Below are 19,998 nucleotides of genomic sequence, written 5' to 3'. Positions count from 1 at the left end.
GATTCAGTAAAAATGAGACCAAATCACAGGACTATAGAATGGTCTTCCCCTCACCCCAACCTCACCACATCACTAAAGGCCTACTTACTGCTGTTCCTTTCACCCAGTGCATCATGTCCAGTTATCAAGAAAAAATTGGAAAGCATACTAAAAGACAAAATAAGACCCACAGAAATGAAGAACGCCTTTGATGTGCTTATTAGTAGATCGGGCACGGAGGAGAAAGGAATCTCTGAACTAGAGGATATGTCAACAGAAACCTCAAAAGCAAAAAGCAAAGACAATGAAGACTGAAAAAAACCCAGACTACCCAACGAATGTAGGACAACTACAAAAGGTGTAACATACACGAAATGGTAATACTAGAAGAAAGGAACAGAAGAAATATTTGAAACTATTACTGATAATTTAACCAAATTATTGTCAGATACCAAACCACAGACCCAGAAAACTCAAAGAACACCAAGAGGGATAAACGCAGAACAGAACAAAACACTACACCTAGGTCTATCATTTTCAAATTATAGAAAATCGAGGATTAAAAAAAAAATTCTAAAAGAAGAGGGAAAAAACATCTTACCTAGAGAAGAACAAAGAATTAGTGGGAACAAAAGGGAACAAAAGAATTAGTTCCCTCCTCTTTTCTTCAGAGGAGGGAACTATAGGAGAGACTATAGAATGGACAGTTGGGGGTGCCCAAGGGGAGAGAGAACAGGTGAATTTATAGGGATGCAGGGTAGAAACTAGTTTTCCTATACTGTTTACGACAGGGTTGTGTCCACCTGCAAATAAACAAAACTTTTTCCAGTGTATTAACATACATCTCTAAGCTCTTCGTTAATGTATACTTTATTCTTCCTGCCATATTATTGCTTTTAAATGAAAATGCTTATATGTATATGCTCAGATTAAGTATGAAAAATGTTTTCTAATTTTGCAATGGAATACATCCGTATTTCAGGAGGGGCTTTATGTCAAAATGTTTTCCTCTGTGGTATGAGGAAGAATAGAAAGACCCAGAAAATCTATGTGTAAAGGCAGAGGTTAAAGTTTAAGGGACTCTTAAAAATGGGGGCTCATCTTAGGTTATAATGAACCAACATAGAAGTTTGCCTGATGAATTGTAAAACATTTTTAGATATTGGTTCACATACTGAACAAATGTGTATTCAACACCTATTAGAGATCAGGGATGATGCCAATCCATATAAGGTACATCCTAAACAGTCCCTGTCCTCAAAGAACTCAGTCTAAACTGGTGGTGGTGGCAAATTTATATAAACAATGACAGGTCTACAGTAACAAACATTAGGGAAAAACCATAAGACCTCACTACTCAAAGTATGGGTTGAGGACCAGAAGCATCTGAATCACCTGGGGGCATCTGAGACCTCACCCCCCTAAACCCCTGAATTTGCATTTTAATAAGATCCTCAGGTGATCTGGATGCTTATTAATGATTTGAGAAGTGATGAAATGTGGGATTAAAGAACAAACCACTAATGATCCCTGGGGAAGTGGTCAGAGGTTTTCAGGATGGAAGGGTAATAGAAACATTCCAGTCTGAGAAACTAACAGGTCAATAATTATGGCAGTTAGAGTTAAGGAAGGTTCTAGAATGAGAAGTTCAGTCTGGAAGGAAATTGGGCACTCTGGAAGATATGGGAGGCAGGGCAGAAAAGGTAGGCTGAGAGGCCAGAGGCAGAAGGAAGGGCCAGAATGACCTGCTGAGGAAGTCTTGGAAAATTTTAAGCAGGAAAGCGACAAGATCAGATTCTTATGTTTGGATAGAACACTAGTGGCAGGGTGGAGGATGAAATGCAGAAGAGAAGCTAGAGGAGGCAGGCTTGTATCCTTAAATGAGCATGATTCTATTTGGGACTAGACTGAACGTCTTCGAAGTTTTTTTTTTTTGGTTTTTGTATTTTTTTTTTTTTTTTTTTTAGAGTTCATTTATTTATTTTGAGAGAGAGAGAACACAAGCAGGGGAGAGGGGGAGAGGGGGAGAGGGGGAGAGGGAGAGAGGGAGAGGGAGGGAGAGAGGGAGAGGGAGGGAGAGAGGGAGAGGGAGGGAGAGAGGGAGAGAGGGAGAGAGAGAGAGAGAGTGTCCCAAGCAGACTCTGCAAGAGTTCGAACTCACAAACCGTGAGATCATGATCTGCCCTGAAACCCAGAGCTTGGCTGACTCAGCCATCCAGCAGGAGTTCCTCTTTGAAGACTTTACAGGTGGAGGGGCCGCTGAGTCCCAGGCAGAGAAACAAAGGGTTCCAGCTGCAGTGTGATACAGGTGGGTTCGTTCTTCTCAAAGCGTGGTGCCCAACCAGCCGCATTAGCATCACCTGGAAATTGTGAGAAATGCAAATTATTGCGTCTTCACTCGGATACAGTCTCAGAAACTCTGGGGACGGGAAACACAAATCTGACCTTAACAAGTTCTGTTTCAAGTTGAGGCCACTGCTCTGGCCTGCAAAATCTTATATCAGGTGGTAAAGGCTTAGAATTGTCCCAACTTTGCTGGAAAAGAAAAGAACAACAACAAAAAACAGGACGAGGTAATGAGAAATAAGTTTCTACGTTGAGTGGGCAGAACAAAAGCCACACAACAGTCTAGATTTCATACAGTGACCAGAAAAAACAAAAAACAACAAAAAAGTCTTGTCCCAAAGCCTCACATTTGGAGAATTAAAATAATTTTGGTAGAGGCCGTGATGTTCTCGGTAGGCTAAATTAAGTAAAACTTAAAGTAATCATCCCAGTTGTAAATTCTTTCTGCTCCCTTTACTCTCCACAAAAACACCCTCAGGAAAAACACTGGGATTCCTTCAGGCTCTCTCAAAATTGTGTTTGTGATGTAACCACCCATTAAAAAAAAAAAACCCAACCCCAAATTAAAAGCCCCCAAAACAGAGCGGCGGGGCTGGCGCCATAGTCCCAGTAAACTCTGCCGTTTCCCAGCCACACCCCTGCGGACCGCCGGGCCTCCTTCCCCGGGCAGTTCCCAAAGATAAACAAATCACTCCTTGTTTTTTTCCAGACCTGAAATTAGCGGTGACTCACAGAGCACTCTGAATGGCCACAGTCGCCTCGGGAAGAGGGAAGAATGTGCAGATTTTTCCCTCACGCGAGGGCCCGACGGTGCCGGGCTGGGCCAATCAGGGGAGGACGGCGGGAATCGCACCAAAGTAGGTAAAAAAATGCGGGACGCGTTTTCGGCGCCGCAGCCCGCTCCTCGGCTCCCCCGGGTCCTCCCTCTGGACTGCTGCTCGGGGAAAGCCGCCCACCGTCGTTCTCCCCAGTCCCCAGTCAACCTCGCTCTACCTCGCCCTCCCTCCTGCCTCGTCTCTCCTCCCTCCTCCTCCTTCCGCGTCCTCCCAGGCCCCGCCTCCAGCGGCGGCGCACACCTGGCCAGGTGGATATTTCCATGTTAGGGCAACAGCAGCGCAGTGGGCGGGGCGCCACGTGACCCTTCCCCCTCCCCACCCCCTCGCCGGCAGAGCTGGGGATAGGGCCCCCTGCCCCGTTTGATCCTTTGCCCTCCCCTCGCCCGCAGGTACCAGCCCGAGCCGGGCCACCTCGTCTTTAGTAGATGAGGAAGGCCCCACCCCACGCAGCCGAGCTGGTGAGAGCAGGACCTAGTCCCCCAGCCTCCGGAAGGTGAGGCGCAATCCTCAGCCCGCCCTCTGGGCGGGGCGCTGCCTGGCTAGCCGGTTGCACAGCAACGACGGGCCGCGCTTGGCGTGCGCAGCCGCGTTTGGGCCCGAGGCGCGCGCTCGCGCACCCACCCCCTGGTAGGCTCGCGCCTAGCGTAGGCTGCTCGCTGGGTTGCTCCTTCCTTCTGCGGCGAGGAGGACAGTACGCAGACTCGGCGCCGACCGGCTACCCTTCTAGCGTTTCTGCGACCGCCGCGGCGAAGATGGTGAGTGGGAGGGAGCCCGAGGCGTGGGCTGACGGGGCCGGGGCGCTGGGGCACCGCGGGGGTCGGGGCGGAGGGGCGACAGGCGCGCCCACGCCCGGGGAAGGACGCGGGGCCTTCCCCAGGCGGGGGAGGGTCTCCGGGCTTCGCCGCCCGCGGACCCGCCGGGACTCCCGCGCCTGGGGGCGCCTCGGGGCGGCTCCTGGCCGCTGCGTCGGTCGCTGCTGCTGCGAGGCCGCCGCCGGCAGCTTCGTCCCCGCGGTTCCTGCGGCCCCGGACTGGGGACGACCTGCCAGGGTCGAGCAGCGCCACCCCCTCGCTGAAATCGACCGGGAGTCCGCCTTCCCGGGGTGGGGGGCGTCGGAATCCGGCCTGGGCCTTGTTGGCGCAGGTTTCCCCAAAGCCGGGCACCGAGGTGGTCAGTGACTCGTGCGAATTTCGGCCCCTGAGGTCTGTCCATCTCATTAAAGAAAATAAGGCCTTTATTGAACAACCCTAGAGGGCGGAATGATTATCACGAGTATGACCCTGGTATGATTAAGAACAGGGTGGCCTCGCAGCCGCTTTGTTTGTCGTATCTGGCAATCAGCTTCCAGCAGCACTCTTGTAGTGCTTGTCGAGCTTGGCAGTGGCTCTTTTAACCCTTCCCTACCTAGTCTCTCCCTGCATGGTTAGAAATTTTCTTTTTACCTGTGAACAGTTTGTCTCTGCCAGAACCTAACGTGTGAGGAGTGATAGTGCTGGGATGCTAATAAAAGCGAATGAAAAAGGTTTTTAAAAGCCCATCAGATTATCCTGTCACTAAAAAGTGAACATGCCCCTTATAGTCTAGGTGATGGACACACACTTGGCTTAATTTACATATTTCCCTCTATAAACTGTCTCTAGTTTGCAGTACAACAGTATTCTTAATTGGACGATCGAGTAGAACATTTTGTCATTTTCTTTAGTCTGCACTGGCTGTTACCATTTTTGGTCAATGATTTGCAGGCAAAGGCTTACCAGACTTTGCTAGAAATATTACACTGTTATTGCATCTGTCTGCCTGGGAGCAGTTGGTACCAGTTTACTGCATACAGAATGTTTTTTGCTGAATAACAATTTTGCTGAATAACTTAATTTTTACTTAAGGTAGTGCAAGGAAGAAAAAGATTAACTAGTAGTTTCTTGATGAGTAAGGAGATGTAGGAATTTGATATTGTTCAGTTTTCAGTTCTTCTTTGGTTTAAATCTGTAAGCTTAGAGAGGAGAAGCACCTTAAGACTTTTTTAAACCTCTATAAGATTATAAATGTATATACTACTTTATACTAAAAGACTTTAAGGGTTTTGAATTATAAAATTAAGACCATCCACTCTGATAAAAGTTCTTTGAAGTGGGTTGGAGCCTGCTTTAAGTTATGATTTGACATTCTTTTTTGAGTTTTTTTAATACAAATTTTATTTTCTATTTGAAAACAGGACCAAGTGTTTTAGCTTTAAGTTTTAGTTCAAGCCTTCCATATTTCTATGCATTAAAATATTTTGTTTACTGGTTCTTGGGGGAGGAGGAGGAATAAAAATTAACCAAGATGAGTGGATTCCAGATACGTTTCAAACTTGTTGGCCTTAGGGAGATCAAGACGACCTTACAAGCTCTTGTTTGGATGCTTGCAAATAGGATTCAGAAAATACAGACTGACCTTTTGTAAAGATTACTCTTGTATTTAGCCTTATAAGCACAGAGCATATTGTGAAGATTGGAAGTTCTTGTATTATCCCAGATTTTAGCACTCTGCCTCTATATTTGAAACTGAGGTTCCAAGTTTCTAAGGTTTTTTGGTTTGTTAAGATTAAATTTTAGCTGTTGATGGGTTTGTTCTGCATTAACAAAATCACTTCCTGGTACTCACAAGCCTTCTGGAAGCACTTGGGAATAAAAGCAATTTGAAACCAACTCAAAAGATCACCTTGGGCACTTTAAGATGAGATTTCATGTTTTCAGAATCTCAGTTTACAGTGCCAAAAAAAAAAAAAAAAAAAAAAAAAAAAAAGCCTGTCCTCCACAGGAACCACACAAAACTTTGATGTGTGTACTTGGTGTGCCACCTTCCTCTTGGAAAGCTTATTTACTTGTCTACCGTCAAGTTCCTAGGGTTATCTGCTTAGTAGTTCTATCTGTTGGGTGTGGATCGAGATCTTACATGTTGACTTGCCTAGTGCCTCTTGTAACCAATGGTGTATGACATTTATAGCATAGCTGTATAGCTTTCTGGGAAGTAGGAGTGTAGTCTTGCCCCAGAAACAATAAAAGTCTACATGATAATCTAACCTTGCCCTAGTCAGAGCTCTGCTATAACAAGCTGAGCTAATTGGCTCAGAATACATTACAAATGTATCCTGCAACTTGATGATTACTAAAAACACTTTTACTTACAGCAGCCTGTACATTACATTACAGCAGTGTAATGAAATAGGTTGGGCATGTGTTCGTGTGCCTATTTAACATGAAAAAACAGACTGTAAAGCGTTTACTTGTGACCTTCTTTGACTCCACATCAAGGTTTAACATAATTTACAAATTAATTTTGAAACATTTTAAGCAGAAAGTACACATAATAACCGGTCTCTTTGTACAAAAAAGAAAAGATTAACTTTTTGCCACATTTCAGGTTTCTGTGTTACCATTACAGTTAAATATTTTCTTCCTCAACCCATTCTCTTCCTTCCCCAGAGGTAACCACTCCTGTGTCAAAGACATAATGTGCTGGCCAATTAAGGAGATGATTTTTTCAGGCTTTTGCAATTAGGAGACCGTTAATTAATGAGGAATGTCTCAAAAAAAAGGACAAGGACCTGGGACAGGTAAAACAGAGTCTTGAGGAACCATGAGGACAGGTCTTAATCTCAGCAAGCAATGGCAGGATCTTTATTTTACCAGCTTCCCCAAACACAAAATGATGGGGGTGGATTTCTTAACCTGCTCTGCTTTCCAGGAGCACAGGGCTCAGGTAAAGTTTAACATAGTCAGCTGAAATTAGTATATTTCTTTCTCCTTGATATTTCCATACTTTTAGCTATACATATGTGCATCTGTAGTAATATATATCATTTTGATGTATTTTTAAATTTCATGTAAGTGCTATGGTTTAGGTATCCTTTCGCAACTTAAAAAAAAATTAAACTTGGTGAGTTTTCGGGGAGGGGGTTGATTTTTGGTTTTAGCTGTAGCTGTGGTTCTTTATATTAACTGTTGAATAGTTTCCGTTTTTATGATTGTATACGTTTATTCATTTCCCTATTAATGAACATTTCCTCAAGTTTCCATTCTTTTATCTCTTTTTGTCTACTTAAACAGTTTTGCAGCAGACGGTTTCCATGTTTTATGTTACTTCTGTAGCCCCAGTGAGTGTGTTCTCAGTATAGATCTAGAAGTGGAAGTCCTGGATTAGAGGGTATGCGTATGCCTTTTTTGTTCTACTACAGGTGGTTCTAGTTTGCATCCCATTGGCTACATTTGTCTGTTTTCTCCATTTCTTTTCACCACTTGGTGTTATGAGACTTAAAACCTTTGCCAGTCTGATGGGTGTGAAATGACTTCTTACTCTTTTAGCCTGCATTTCTCTGATTAGTAGTAAAATATCTTTGTTTGTTGCAGCCAGTGTTTTTACATGCATGCCCTTCTGGTGAACCTGACGTTATGTAAATACTCATCACATCTTCGTCTAGGCTTATTTGTGGAGCCTAGCATTAAATCTAGCATTAAAAGAAAATACACAAGGGTCCCCTAGGTGGCTCAGTCAGGCATCTGACTCTTGATTTCGGCTCAGGTCATGATCTCATCGTTTGTGGGTTTGAGCCCTGTGTTGGGCTCTGCGCTGACAGCACAGAGCCTGCTTGGGATTCTCTCTGTCCCTTGCTCTCTGCCCCTCCCCCGCTTGCATACTCTCTCAAAAATAAACGTTTAAGGAAAAAAAATCTACAAGAACATGATTGTCAATGTCAGAACTGCATATTGAAGACTAATATCCTTCTATGGCACCTACGTTTCTTTGCATGCCTCTGTAGCTGCTAAGTAACAGAATAAAGACCCTTAATTCTAGTCACCTGCCATTGTCAGGCCCTGGTAGTGGTAGAATGCAAAGTGATTCAGGGTAGAGTTCCATCTTTGCCAGCGGCCCTGGTGATTAACATCCTCTGCTTTATACTTATCTCTTTCTTTTTCTTGGGTAATTCATCCAGCCAAAATGTTAAAGCCAAACAAGCGCTAGGGATATATGGGAAAACTCTGCTTGCCACTCAATGTTGCTGTGCACTCAAAATGTCCCTAAAAATAGTCTATTAAAGAAGCAAAACAAAACAAATAATTGATTGTATTTCACCAATAGAATTGGTTTAAATCAAGAGGTGTTTAACTTCCTATCCAGAAACACTCCAAACATTATCATTTTTATGTTAATGTAACTTTAGTTTCTTTTAGTAATAACTAAGATATTTGAGATGAACAGCACAGGTGAAATTAGAAAAAACTCTTGAAATTAAAAAAACTGGATTTAACACGTATGTGTCGCTTTTTTCTACACAGCAAGGCTCTGGCCTCTGAGTAGTTAGGCCTAGTCTGTTTTTTGTTGTACTGCTTGGGATTTGCATATCTAAACCAGAGAGACTAATAAATAGAAGATTGTTATTTAAGTATTTTGAGCTTCCTTCTCTTGTAGCATAATATTCTCTCTACATTGTCTGTGAAAGATGTACTCAAAGATTTACATCTAATGCTTCAGAAATATTTTAATCACAGTTTTTCTTCCCCGCCTCCTTGATGTTGGAAGTGAGTTTTCACTTGGAATTGTGCTGGTGTTAATTTTTCTTGAAAGTTTACATTGGGAGAAGTATAGCAAAATAAACATCAGATTGGTTCATCTCACTAATACTTTGACAGACTTGTTACTTATTTCATCTTGGAGTCTTCTGTACAAGGATCCCCCATAGAGTTGAGTAGTTTTTAGTCTAGAGTGATTTGTAACTCTAAAAGTCTTCTAGTAGCTGATACTGTAATGCTTACGTATTGTTAACCCTATTCTGTGATTTGCTTTGGAATGTTAAAATTGAATCAGTTTTTGTGTAGATCTTTAAAAGGTGATTGATTTAAGTAAAAATGTGATTCAGAGCACCTGGGTGGCTCGGTCACTTAAGCATCCGACTTCAGCTCAGGTCATGATCTCACAGTTCATGGGTTCGAGTCCCGTGTTGGGCTCTGTGCTCACTGCTCAGATCTTGGAGCCTGCTTCAGCTTCTTTGTCTCCCTCTGTCTCTGTCCCTCCCCCACTTATGCTCTGTCTCTCTCTCAAAAATGAAGAAATATTAAAAAAAATTTTTTTAAACATGTTTAAAGTTCAGGTTAAAAATTTTTTTAAATGTTTATTTTTGAGAGAGAGTGGGTGAGCGCAAGCAGGGGAGGGGAAGAGAGAGAGGGAGGGAGACAGAATGTGAAGCAGGCTCCAGGCTCTGAGCTGTCAGCACAGAGCCTGATGGGGGGGGGCTTGAACTCACCATGAGATCATGACCTGAACCAGTCAGTCGCTCAACTGACTGAGCTACCCAGGCGCCCCTAAAATTCAGGTTTTAATATGTAGTTGGAATATGAAGAAGCAGAGGAAAAGCTGAGATTTTGGCTTTTTGTTAACATGAGGGAGGTGTGTCAAAGAACTCTTGTTCTGTTGCAACAGGGCATAGGATGAGCACTTCAAAGACAAACTTCAGTGCATACTATAGCAGGAACCCCATATTTGAAACTAATTTGTGTGTGTTTTTGGATTACATCAAAGGAAGACTATTTACTCTTTTCAACATTTTTGTTGAAAAATGCATATTGGCATGCTTTCAGAAAACTGCCAACCTGTAAATGTAATTAGCGTTTATTTTTAAATGGTTTCATGGGCATTTTTGACGGTGGTGGAATTTTCATATAATGCTAGAGCTAAAACTAAAGTGCAGGCAAATACAGGTAAGATTCCTTCAGTTTGTTAGGAAGCAATCTGTTAAGTCAGTTTTTGAAGCTCTGGAACTCTGAGGAATCCTCAAATCATTGAAAACTTGTTTTAAGAATGTTGTAAGTAATCTTTAGACCAGGGTTTTTGAATAGAAATAAAATGCAAGTTAATGTATACTTTTAAATATTCTACTAGCCCTATTAAAAACATACAAAAAAGAATGAAATTTATTTAACCCAATATGTCATATCAACATTTAATCAATATAAGAAATGAGACATTTCACATTATTTTTTCATACAAATTATTTGAAATCCAGCATATATTTTACACATATAGCACATTTTAATTCAAATACTCAGTTTTCACTGGAAGCATTTGATCTGTATTTAGATATAAATTTTACAGTTGAAAAAGTAGATTCACATACCTAAGTTGTTCAATGCATGCTTATAAGTTTTCTAGTATAATGGTATTGGTAATCAGTTTAAAATTTTAGTTAATTAAAATAAAATATCATTTAAACATGCAGCTCCTCAGTCATACCAGTCACGTTTAACAGACTCACTAAACCACAAGTGGGTAGTGGCTAACTTAATGGACAAACCTCAGACTTTGTGGATTAGCCTATTTAATTTGTAAAGGGAAGTTAATATGGGTATCAATACTATGTTACTTCTTTGCATTTCTGTACATGTCTAAGAAGCAGGGCTAAGATAGCATGTGAATTTCTTTTATGGCACTTAAGATGTTTTGTAGAACTAGACTGTTGATCTCCTTAAGAAAAGGTTTTTTCAGTATCAAGATGCCTTTCTCATAGTAGGCCCACAACAGATGGTCCTGAATGAACATGAGTTAGTGAGAGGGCATTTGTAATTATGACAGGGACAGGTTCCCATGGATATGGATTCTTTTTTATACTTTCTATTCCCACATACTTTTTTTTTTAATTCAATGGAAATTAAGGTTTTTATTTAAAAATTTTTTTAAGTTTATTTTTGAGAGAGAGAGAGACACACACACACAGCATGAGCGGGGTAGGGACAGAGAGAAAAGGAGACACAGAATCTGAAGCAGGCTCCAGGCTCTGAGCTGTCAGCACAGACCCCGACATGGGGCTCGAACTGCCAAACCGTGAAATCATGACCTGAGCCGAAGTCAGAGGCTTAACTGAGCCACCCAGGCACCCCTGGAAATTAAGTTTTAAGTACTAAACTAATTGAATAGTACCTCCCCTTTGTATACTGCATTACAATTTGAGTCTTACAGTGAAAATCCTTTGAGATAAGGCAAGTATTATTAGAGTAGTACCTTTAAAATAATTCTTTTTTTTTTAATTTTTTTTTTTAACGTTTATTTATTTTTGAGACAGGGAGAGACAGAGCATGAACAGGGGAGGGTCAGAGAGAGGGAGACACAGAATCTGAAACAGGCTCCAGGCTCTGAGCTGTCAGCACAGAGCCCGACGCGGGGCTCGAACTCACGGACCGCGAGATCATGACCTGAGCCAAAGTCGGTCGCTTAACTGACTGAGCCACCCAGGCACCCCTAAAATAATTCTTGCATACAGAAATTCCTCAATAAATGCCAGCTCCCTTTCTTCCCTTGAAAATGAAACAATAATGGTATTTGATGCTCATTGAGGCATCCTGAACCATAGAAAAGCACTTGAAAGCCTAACAAATGAAAGAACAAGAAATAATGTCTTTAAAAATTTATAAGTATTTAATATGTGACAGGCATTGTGTTATACTTTCTCTCAGTTTTTATAGTAACCCAGTGAGGTAGGTATTGTTATCATTTCTGTTAAACTATACTGAGAAGCAGTTAAGAGCATGGGCTTGGAGTGGGACTACCTAGGGTTTTTGAATCTTGGCTCTGCCACCTACTATCTGTGACCTTAGGTAAGTTACTGATTATGCTATGCCTCGATTTCGTTATTTCTCCAAATGGAAGTACCTACCATCACAGCATTTGGGTGATGCATATAAGTAATTTAAAAGCAGTGCCTGGTATATAGTAAAGTGCTTATCAGTGTTGGATGAAATGACATTAAACAACGTTAGATCCTCATTATTACTTAAAAATATTTTTTTTAATGTTTTATTTATTTTTGAGAGAGAGAGAGAGCGCGAGAGAGAGAGAGAGCGCGTGCGCGCGCGCATGAGCAGGGGAGGGGCAGAGAGAGGGAGACAGAATCCACAAAGCAGGCTCCAGGCTCTGAGCTGTCAGCATAGAGTCTGACACAGGGCTCGAACCTGTGAACCATGAGATCATGACATGAGCCAAAGTCGGACGCTCAACTGACTGAGCCACCCAGGCACCCCTAGATCCTAATTAGATTAACAGTCTTTTTTTCTTTATATTCTGATTATACCATCACATGCTTCAGCAATTGTAGATACAATGAAAAGGGTGGAAGGGAATGCATTAGAACATGTTTCCAATTGTTTTATTAGTTTTAAAACTAATTTTGTTTAAATTATATATGATCAACTTTATTTTATGGTCTACTTTTAAATTTTATTTTTCAGGTAACTTGACTTTAGAAATTGAAGTATAGTTAACATACAATTTATGTTATTTTCACATGTATAATAACATAATGATGTGACAGTTACCTGCATTAGGAAATATTCACTGTAAGTGGTTATTGTCTGTCCTACAAAGCTATTGACTATATTCCCTATGCTGTACTTTACATCTCTGTGACTAATTTTTTTTTAATTTTATAACTGGAAGTTTGTGCCTCTTAATCACCTTCCCTTATTTCACCCATCTCCATCCTCCTCCCCTCTGGCAGCCACCAGTTTGTTTTCTGTGTATGAGTCTGTTTTTGTTTGCTTTGTTTTTTAGATTCCACCTATGAGTGAAATCATATGGTATTTGTCTTTCCCTGACTTGTTTCACTTAGCATAATACCCTGTAGGACCATCTGTGTTGTTGTCAATGGCAAGATTTCATTTTTTTGTACAGTGGAGTAATCTGTGTGTGTACATATACATCATTTTATCCATTTATCAATGGATACTTAAGTTGTTGCCATATGTTGGCTGTTGTAAATAATGTTGCAGTAAATGTAGAGGTGCATGTATCTTTTAATGAAGTTAGTGTTTTTGTTTTCTTTTGGTCAATACCCAGAAGTGGAATTACTGGGCTGTATGTTTAACTTTTTGAGGAACCTCCATAGTGTTTTCCATAGTGGCTGCACCAATTTGCATTCCCACCAAAAGTGCCTGAGAGTTCTCTTTTCTCCACATCCTTACCAACACCTGTTATTCCTGGTCTTTTTGATACTAGTCATTCTTACTGATGTGAGGTAGTGTCTCAGGTGATTTAATTCTTAATGTAAAAATATCTTGTCTTCCACTCTTAGTATTTTTCCCAAAGAAATTAATGTATAATCAAACAGTTCTTCACCCTCAAGATTTAGAATAGCAACCATTTATTCAATAAATAATTGAGAACTTGTTATGGACTAAAAACTGATCCAGGTACTAGGGATATAGTACTAAAAAAGTCCTCTATTTGTAGAAGCTACCTTCTAATGGGGCAGGGGACGGGGAGAGAAAAACAAAATGGCAAGATCATGTCAGAGAATTGTTAAGTGGTACGGAGGAAATAGTGTCATCAATAGGCAGTGCTAGAAGAGTTGGCTTCTTTTAGCCAGATTGTTAGGGAAGGCCTCTTAGGAGGTGACATTTCAGCTAAGACTTGCATGGCAAAAAATAACCATGTGAAGAGCAGTTCAGGCCGAAGGAACTCTGTAAGTAGAAAGGCCTTGAGAAGAGAACGAACTTGACATGCCAAGGACAAAAAAAGGTTTGTGTAGCTGGAATTCAGTAAAAGGGGGACAGAAAAGTAGGAAATGGATTGTTGGCGAGAGCTGGAACAGGAAGAGCTTACAGACCAACGTCAGGAACGTGAATTTAATTCTCATTGCTCGAGGAAGCTATTGCGTGTGTGGTGGGGGGAGGTGTTAAGGTGTTAAGTAGTGGCATAAGATAGAGTTGACTCCTGTGGAGATGTGCAAGTGGGACAAAGACTAACTAACAGACTGTTGCTGTTCATCCAGTTGATGGTGGCTTGGATTGGAATTGTTAGGAGTGGGCAAATGAGCAGTGCTTAGATCAGATACATATTTTGGAGGTAGAGCTGACAGGACCGACTGATAATTTGGGTGTGTGGTTTAAGAGAAAGACATCAAGGATAACTTACTCTTAAGACCAGAGGTGTTAGGTAGTTGGTAGTTGGTGGTGTCATTGTGCTGGGGACTAGAAAAGAATCTAAAATAAGATCGTTTGGCAAAGAGTGAGGTTCTTAGAACTTTGAGGAATAACAAATTGATCCAGAGGTATTTTCCATTTTTAGAGTACCTAATTTCATATGTGGTTATTATAATAATGTATGTACATTGTAAAACATTAAAAATTTACTTGTAATGGCAATTCCAACCAAAGTATTAACACTTGGTGCATTTTCTTCCGGATCATTTTTAAATGTATCCTCATTATTTCAGTAAATAATTGCTTGGTACCTTTTAGGAACCAGGTACTGTAGTGGGCTTTGGAGATTCAACAGTATACAAGACTAAGTCCCTGTCCCTATGAAGTATACATTCTAATGGGGGAGATAGGTAAGGAATAAGTAAACACATGAATAAGATAATTGCAGATTGTAATAAGTACTATAATGGAAGTAAGGGAGAAAGTGAATATCCAGAGATCGTCAATATAGATTTTTCTCACACAGTGGAGTTCATCTGTAACAGTTTTATATCCTTTATTTCTCATGTCCCAGTGTGACAAGGGTGCCGAGTAATTCAGTGCGGGGGGAAATAGTGTCTTCAACAAGTGGTGCTGGCACAACTGGATATCCACATGTGAAAGAATGAATTTGGATCCCTGCTTCACACTATATACAGAATTTAACTCAAAGTGGCTTCCAGACGTAAATGTAAGAGCTAAAGCTGTGTAACTCCCAAAAGAAAATGTAGGCATAGATCTTTATGAGTTTGGGTTAGACAGGGTTTTTTTGTTTGTTTTTTGGAAGAGGGGTTTGGGCAATGTTCTTGGCATTTATAAGCAAGAGCACAAGTGACCAGAGAAAAATAGAACAATTGGACTTTATTAGAATGCAATGCTTTTTTTTTTTTTTTTTTTTTTTTTGAGAGACAGTGCGAGAGGGGCAGAGAGAGGGGTGAGAAGGAGAATCCTAAGCAGGCTCTGCACTGTCAGTGCAGATCCCAATGTTGGGCTTGAATTCCTGAACTGTGAGATCATGACCTGAGCGGAAACCAAGACTGAACCACTAGAATTAAAGACTCTTGCATCAGAGAACACCATCAAGAAAGCAAAAATGCAACCCATGGAATGGGAGAAAATATTTGCAAATCATGTCTGACAAGGAGCTTGAATCTAGAATATATCAAAGTGTACAGAGTGCCTGGGTGGCTCCTGATTTTGGCTCAGGTCATGATCTCCCAGGTTCGTGAGTTTCAGCCCCGCATTAGGCTCCTTGTACTGACAGTGTGGAGCCTGTTTGGGATTCTCTCTCTCTCTGTCTCTCTCTGTCTCTCTCTGTCTCTATCTGTCTCTATCTCTGTCTCTATCTTTCTGCCCCTACTGTGCACACTCTCTCAAAATAAATAAATAGATAAATTAAAAAAAAATAGAATATATCAAGGAGTATCTCAACTCAGTAGTAAAAAGGCAATCCAGTCATATAGACAAAGGCTTTGAATAGACATTTCCTTAAGGAAGATATACAAATAGTCAATAAGCGCACGAAACAATGCTCAAAATCATTAGCCATTAGGGAAATGCAAATCAAAACCACAACGAGGCACTACTACGTACCCACTAAGATGGCTATAATAGAAAAGACAAGAGTAATAAATGTTGGCAAGGCTGTGGAAAAGTAGGAACCCTCATACATTGCTGGTGGGAATGAATGTGAAGTAGTGCAGCCACTTTGGAAAATGCTTTGCCAGTTCTTTAAAAGGTTAAGCTTGGAAGTTGCCATTGACCCCAGCACTTTCACCCCTAGTTATATACCAAGTGAACTGAAAAGACATGTCTACATAAAAATTTGTACATGAATGTAAATGTACGTAGTAGTAGTATTCATAGTAGCCTCAAAGTGGAAACAACCCAAAGTTCCATCAGCTGATGATTGGAAAGATAAAATGTAGTATATCCATACAATCAAATATTATTTGGCAAGATAAAGACATGAAGTACCAATTCATGCTGCAACATGGATGAACCTTGAAAACATGCTGAGTAAAAGAAACCAGTCAAAAAAGACTACGTTATAGAGTTCCATTTATATACAATATCCAGGATAGATAGATCTTAAGAGACAGGAAGCAAATTAGTGGTAGGACAGGTCTGAGGTGTGTGAGACTGGGAAAGGAGTGATTGCTCACTACAGAGCAATTTTTTGTGTGTTCAAAATGTTCTAAAATTAGATTGTGATGGATGTACAACTTTGAATATACTAAAACCCGCTGAACTTATGCTTTTAAATGGGTGAAATTTTATGGCATATTAAATATGTCTTTAAAAACTTTGAATTTAAAAAAAATGACTATTTTACTTTATTTTTTTGAGAGGGAATCTTTTTTTCTTTTTAATGTTTGCTTTTTGAAAGAGAGCGAATGGGGGAGGGAGAGAGAGAGAGAGAGGAACAGAAGATCTGAAGGGGGCTCTGTGCTGATAGCAGAGAACCCAATGCTTGAGATCGTGACCTGAGCTGAAGTCGGACGCTTAACCGACTGAGCCACCCAGGAGCCCCTGCATTATTCTTTAAAATAGAGTTCTAGTTATGCAGTCACTGAATCAAAAAGTTTGTGTATGTGTATATATATGTCCAATTTAAAAAATAAGCTCTTAGGAAACTTGGAAGATACAGAAAGCTAGAAGATAAAAATCACTTACATTCCCACTCTTGGAGATAAAATTCCCTTCCTTTTCTCTATACTGTCTTATACAGTTGAGAAACACTATACATAAAACTATATTCATTTTCTTTTTTCACTTAAAGCAAATAATGTTTCCCCCATGTTTTTAAATAAACGTGATTTTGATGGTTGCATTAGAAACTGTCCTGTGGATATATTATACTTTGCAATTCTCCTGTTTCTGTTTGAACTATCTGGTTTTTAGTATGCAGATTATTCCCCCAGAATAAACTTCTCGAAGTGAAATTACCAGGTTAAAGTGTCAAAGGGTTTGGATTATTTTAAGGCTCTTAAATTAAATGGCCTAATTGCTTTCTGAAAGCTAAGAGTGAGTTAAACAGTTACTTAATGGTGGAAGATGACTCTGGAAAAGTAGGTTGGTTCTGATAATAAAGGGCCTTCTATGCTCTGTTAATGAATATGGACTTTACCTTGTAGGTGCTTTGGAATTGGTGAATATTTTTAATCTTGAGAGTGATATGAGATGTTAAGAGTAGAGAAGAAGGAATAGATTTGAAATACACATTTAAGGAGGGGCTGGTAGGGCTTAGAAATGGAGTGCGACCATGGGAAAAAAGGTTAACCAACAACATCAAATCTGTTTCCTCTCTTAGGTTCATTGACATACTAGCTAATTATCCAGAGAGAAGCCAAATTGTTAAACCAAAGAGAAATCTTTTGCCTTTAGCTTATTATGTGTTCAAAATGATCTTTCTCAAATGGGAGTGGAATATTTTTTATATTGTTACTTGAAGTAAAGACTAGAAGTAATGTATAATTTCCATTCAGGATAATTTATGTTAAGGAAAAGTCACCGTGTTTAGTGTAAGTTTTTCAGTTTTTGCAAATGTATACAGTTGTGTAACTACCATGACAGTCAGCATAGTTCCTTCACTCCAAAAATTTTTCTTCTGTTAATCTTTCTTCCCACCAACCACCACTGATTTGTTTTTTGTCCCTATAATTTCACCTTTGCAAGAATGTCCTACGAATGGAATTACCCAAGCAGATACTTTGAGTTAGGCCTCATTTCACTTAGCATAAAGCATTTGTGCATCAGCAGTTTCTCCTTTTTACTGTGGGTAGTATTCTGTTCCCCAGTTGAGGAATAGAGTCCTTTTTTAATTGTTTCCTGTCTTAGTGAAGAGTAAGGCCAATGAGATCTTTTTCTTTTCCTAATATTGATAAATGGCTTGAAATAGTCATTCTCTCCACCTTGGTAAAGCTACTACTGATAGATACACACCTTATTATTAAATAGTGCCCTTAGTTTTTCAATTGTGGAATCAAACACCTATTTAACAAGGGTGTAGATTGCACAACTTGTGAAATGTGTCAATGTGCTTTATGGGATATTGATTTCTTAAAGGTTATGTTCTTTGCATATTGGTCGTTTTACACATTAATGTCTCTTCAGCATTCAGAAATTAAACGGTACTTATATATCAGTTTTAAAAAATGATAATTTGTGACTTTTAAAACAATACTAAGGAGAGAACTTGTATTGGTTAAGTAAACATTAGGCAGCTTCACAATTCTGGGTAGATGGGAGATTGTGTGTATATGTTGGACAGGGAATTGATAAAGATACTAAGAGTTAAGGTGATATCTCATTGTGGTCTTAATTTGCATTTCTGTGATAATTACTCATGTTGAGCACTTGCTCATCTGTTGGTCATCCAGGTCTTTGGAAAAATGTCTATTCAGATCCTCTGCCCATTTTTAAATTGTATTGTTGGCCTTTTTTGTTATTGAGTTGTATAAGTTATTTATATGTTTTGGCTATTAACCCCTTATCAGATATATGATTTGCCAAAATTTTCTCCCATTTCGTAGGTTGCCTTTTAATTTTGTTGATGGTTTCCTTTGCTGTGCAGAAGCATTTTAGTTTCATGTAGTCCCACTTGTTTATTTTTGCTTTTGTTGCCTTGCCTTTTGGTGTTAAACGAAAAAATCACAAAGACCTATGTGAAGGAGCCTATCTCCTGTTTTTTAATTCTAGTGTTAACTGCTTCAGGTCTTAACATTCAGGTCTTTAATCCATTTTGAGTTAATTTCTGTGTATGGTATAAGACAGTGGTCCAGTTTCATTCTTTTGTATGTGGCTGTCCAGTTTAACAACACCATTTATTGAAGACACTGTCCTTTTTCCAATGTATGTTCTTGGCTTCATTGTTGTAAATGAATTGACCATATATATGTTGAATGGCTATTATCAAAGAGACAAGAAATAACAAGTGTTGATGAGGATGTGGAGGAAAGGGAACCCTGGTGCACTGTTAGTGGGAATGTAAATTGATACAGCTATTATGGGAAACAATATGGAGATTCCTCAAAAAATTAAAAATAGAACTACCAGCAACTCCACTTCTGGGTATTTGTCCAAAGGGAACAAAAACATTTGAAGAGATAAATGCACCCCCATGTTCATTGCGGCATTATTTACCGTAGCCGAGGCATGGGAGCAACCTAAATGTCCACGGATTGATGACTGGATAAGAAAATGTGGCACGCGTGTGCGCACACACACACACACACACACACACACAGGAATTCTTCAATATTATTTAACCATAGAAAAAAATATTGTCATTTGTGACAACATGGGTGGAACTTATGTGCAGTGAAATAAGTCACAGGGAAAAAGACAGATACTGGATGATCTCACTTGTATGTGGAATCTAAACAAAACAAAACACCCCCCACCCTGAACTCCTAGATACAGAAAACAGATTGGTGGTTGTTAAAGATGGTCAAATGGTTGAAGGTGGTCGAAAGGTACACACTTCCCAGTTATCAGATAAGTCATGGGGATGTAATGTACAGCATGGTGTCTATAGTTAATAATGCTGTATTACATATTTGAGAGTTGCCAGAAGAGTAAATCTTGAAAGTTCTTATAAGACAAGAATTGTAACTGTGTGGTGATGGATGTTAACTAGACTTATCGTGGTGATCATTTCACAGTGTACACGAGTACTGAATCATGCTGTGCACTTGAGATTAATGTTATATGCCAATTTATAGCTCAAAAGAACTCTTTCAATATTATCATGAAGACCTTCATGTTTTCATGATGTGGTAGGTAATGAGTTGTCACTTATAAGTCAAATAGTGTAAAATTTTTTTCTCTTTACAACTTTCTTTATCAGT

General features: G+C 39.9%; 1 protein-coding gene and 1 long non-coding RNA gene across 5 annotated transcripts in view; one reads left to right on the top strand and one right to left on the bottom strand.

Moving 5' to 3' along the window:
- Nucleotides 1-1,259: 1,259 nt before the first annotated feature.
- Nucleotides 1,260-3,661, bottom strand: LOC132664730 (uncharacterized). 4 transcript variants are annotated; one of them, XR_013554585.2, is made up of 3 exons: nt 3,037-3,661; nt 2,425-2,514; nt 1,260-2,339 (listed from the first exon to the last, which is right to left on the bottom strand). It is a non-coding gene; the product is annotated as an uncharacterized LOC132664730 (long non-coding RNA). The 4 variants fall into 4 exon arrangements; XR_009603817.3 differs by having other exon boundaries at nt 3,058-3,661; XR_013554587.2 differs by having other exon boundaries at nt 3,402-3,661.
- A 116-nt stretch (nt 3,662-3,777) lies between these two features.
- Nucleotides 3,778-19,998, top strand: part of DSTN (destrin, actin depolymerizing factor) — a 35,259-nt gene continuing 19,038 nt past the window's right edge. The window contains exon 1 of the mRNA XM_060611612.3: nt 3,778-3,916. Within this exon, the coding sequence (XP_060467595.1) occupies nt 3,914-3,916 (3 nt within the window). The 5' untranslated portion in view covers nt 3,778-3,913. The remainder of the gene's footprint in view (nt 3,917-19,998) is intronic.

The sequence above is a fragment of the Panthera onca genome, chromosome A3 (genome assembly GCF_046562875.1).
Source record: "Panthera onca isolate mPanOnc1 chromosome A3, mPanOnc1 haplotype 2, whole genome shotgun sequence".
NCBI lineage: Eukaryota > Metazoa > Chordata > Mammalia > Carnivora > Felidae > Panthera > Panthera onca.
The sequence above is the reverse complement of the archived record's forward strand: the minus strand, read 5'-3'. Positions and strand labels throughout refer to the sequence as shown.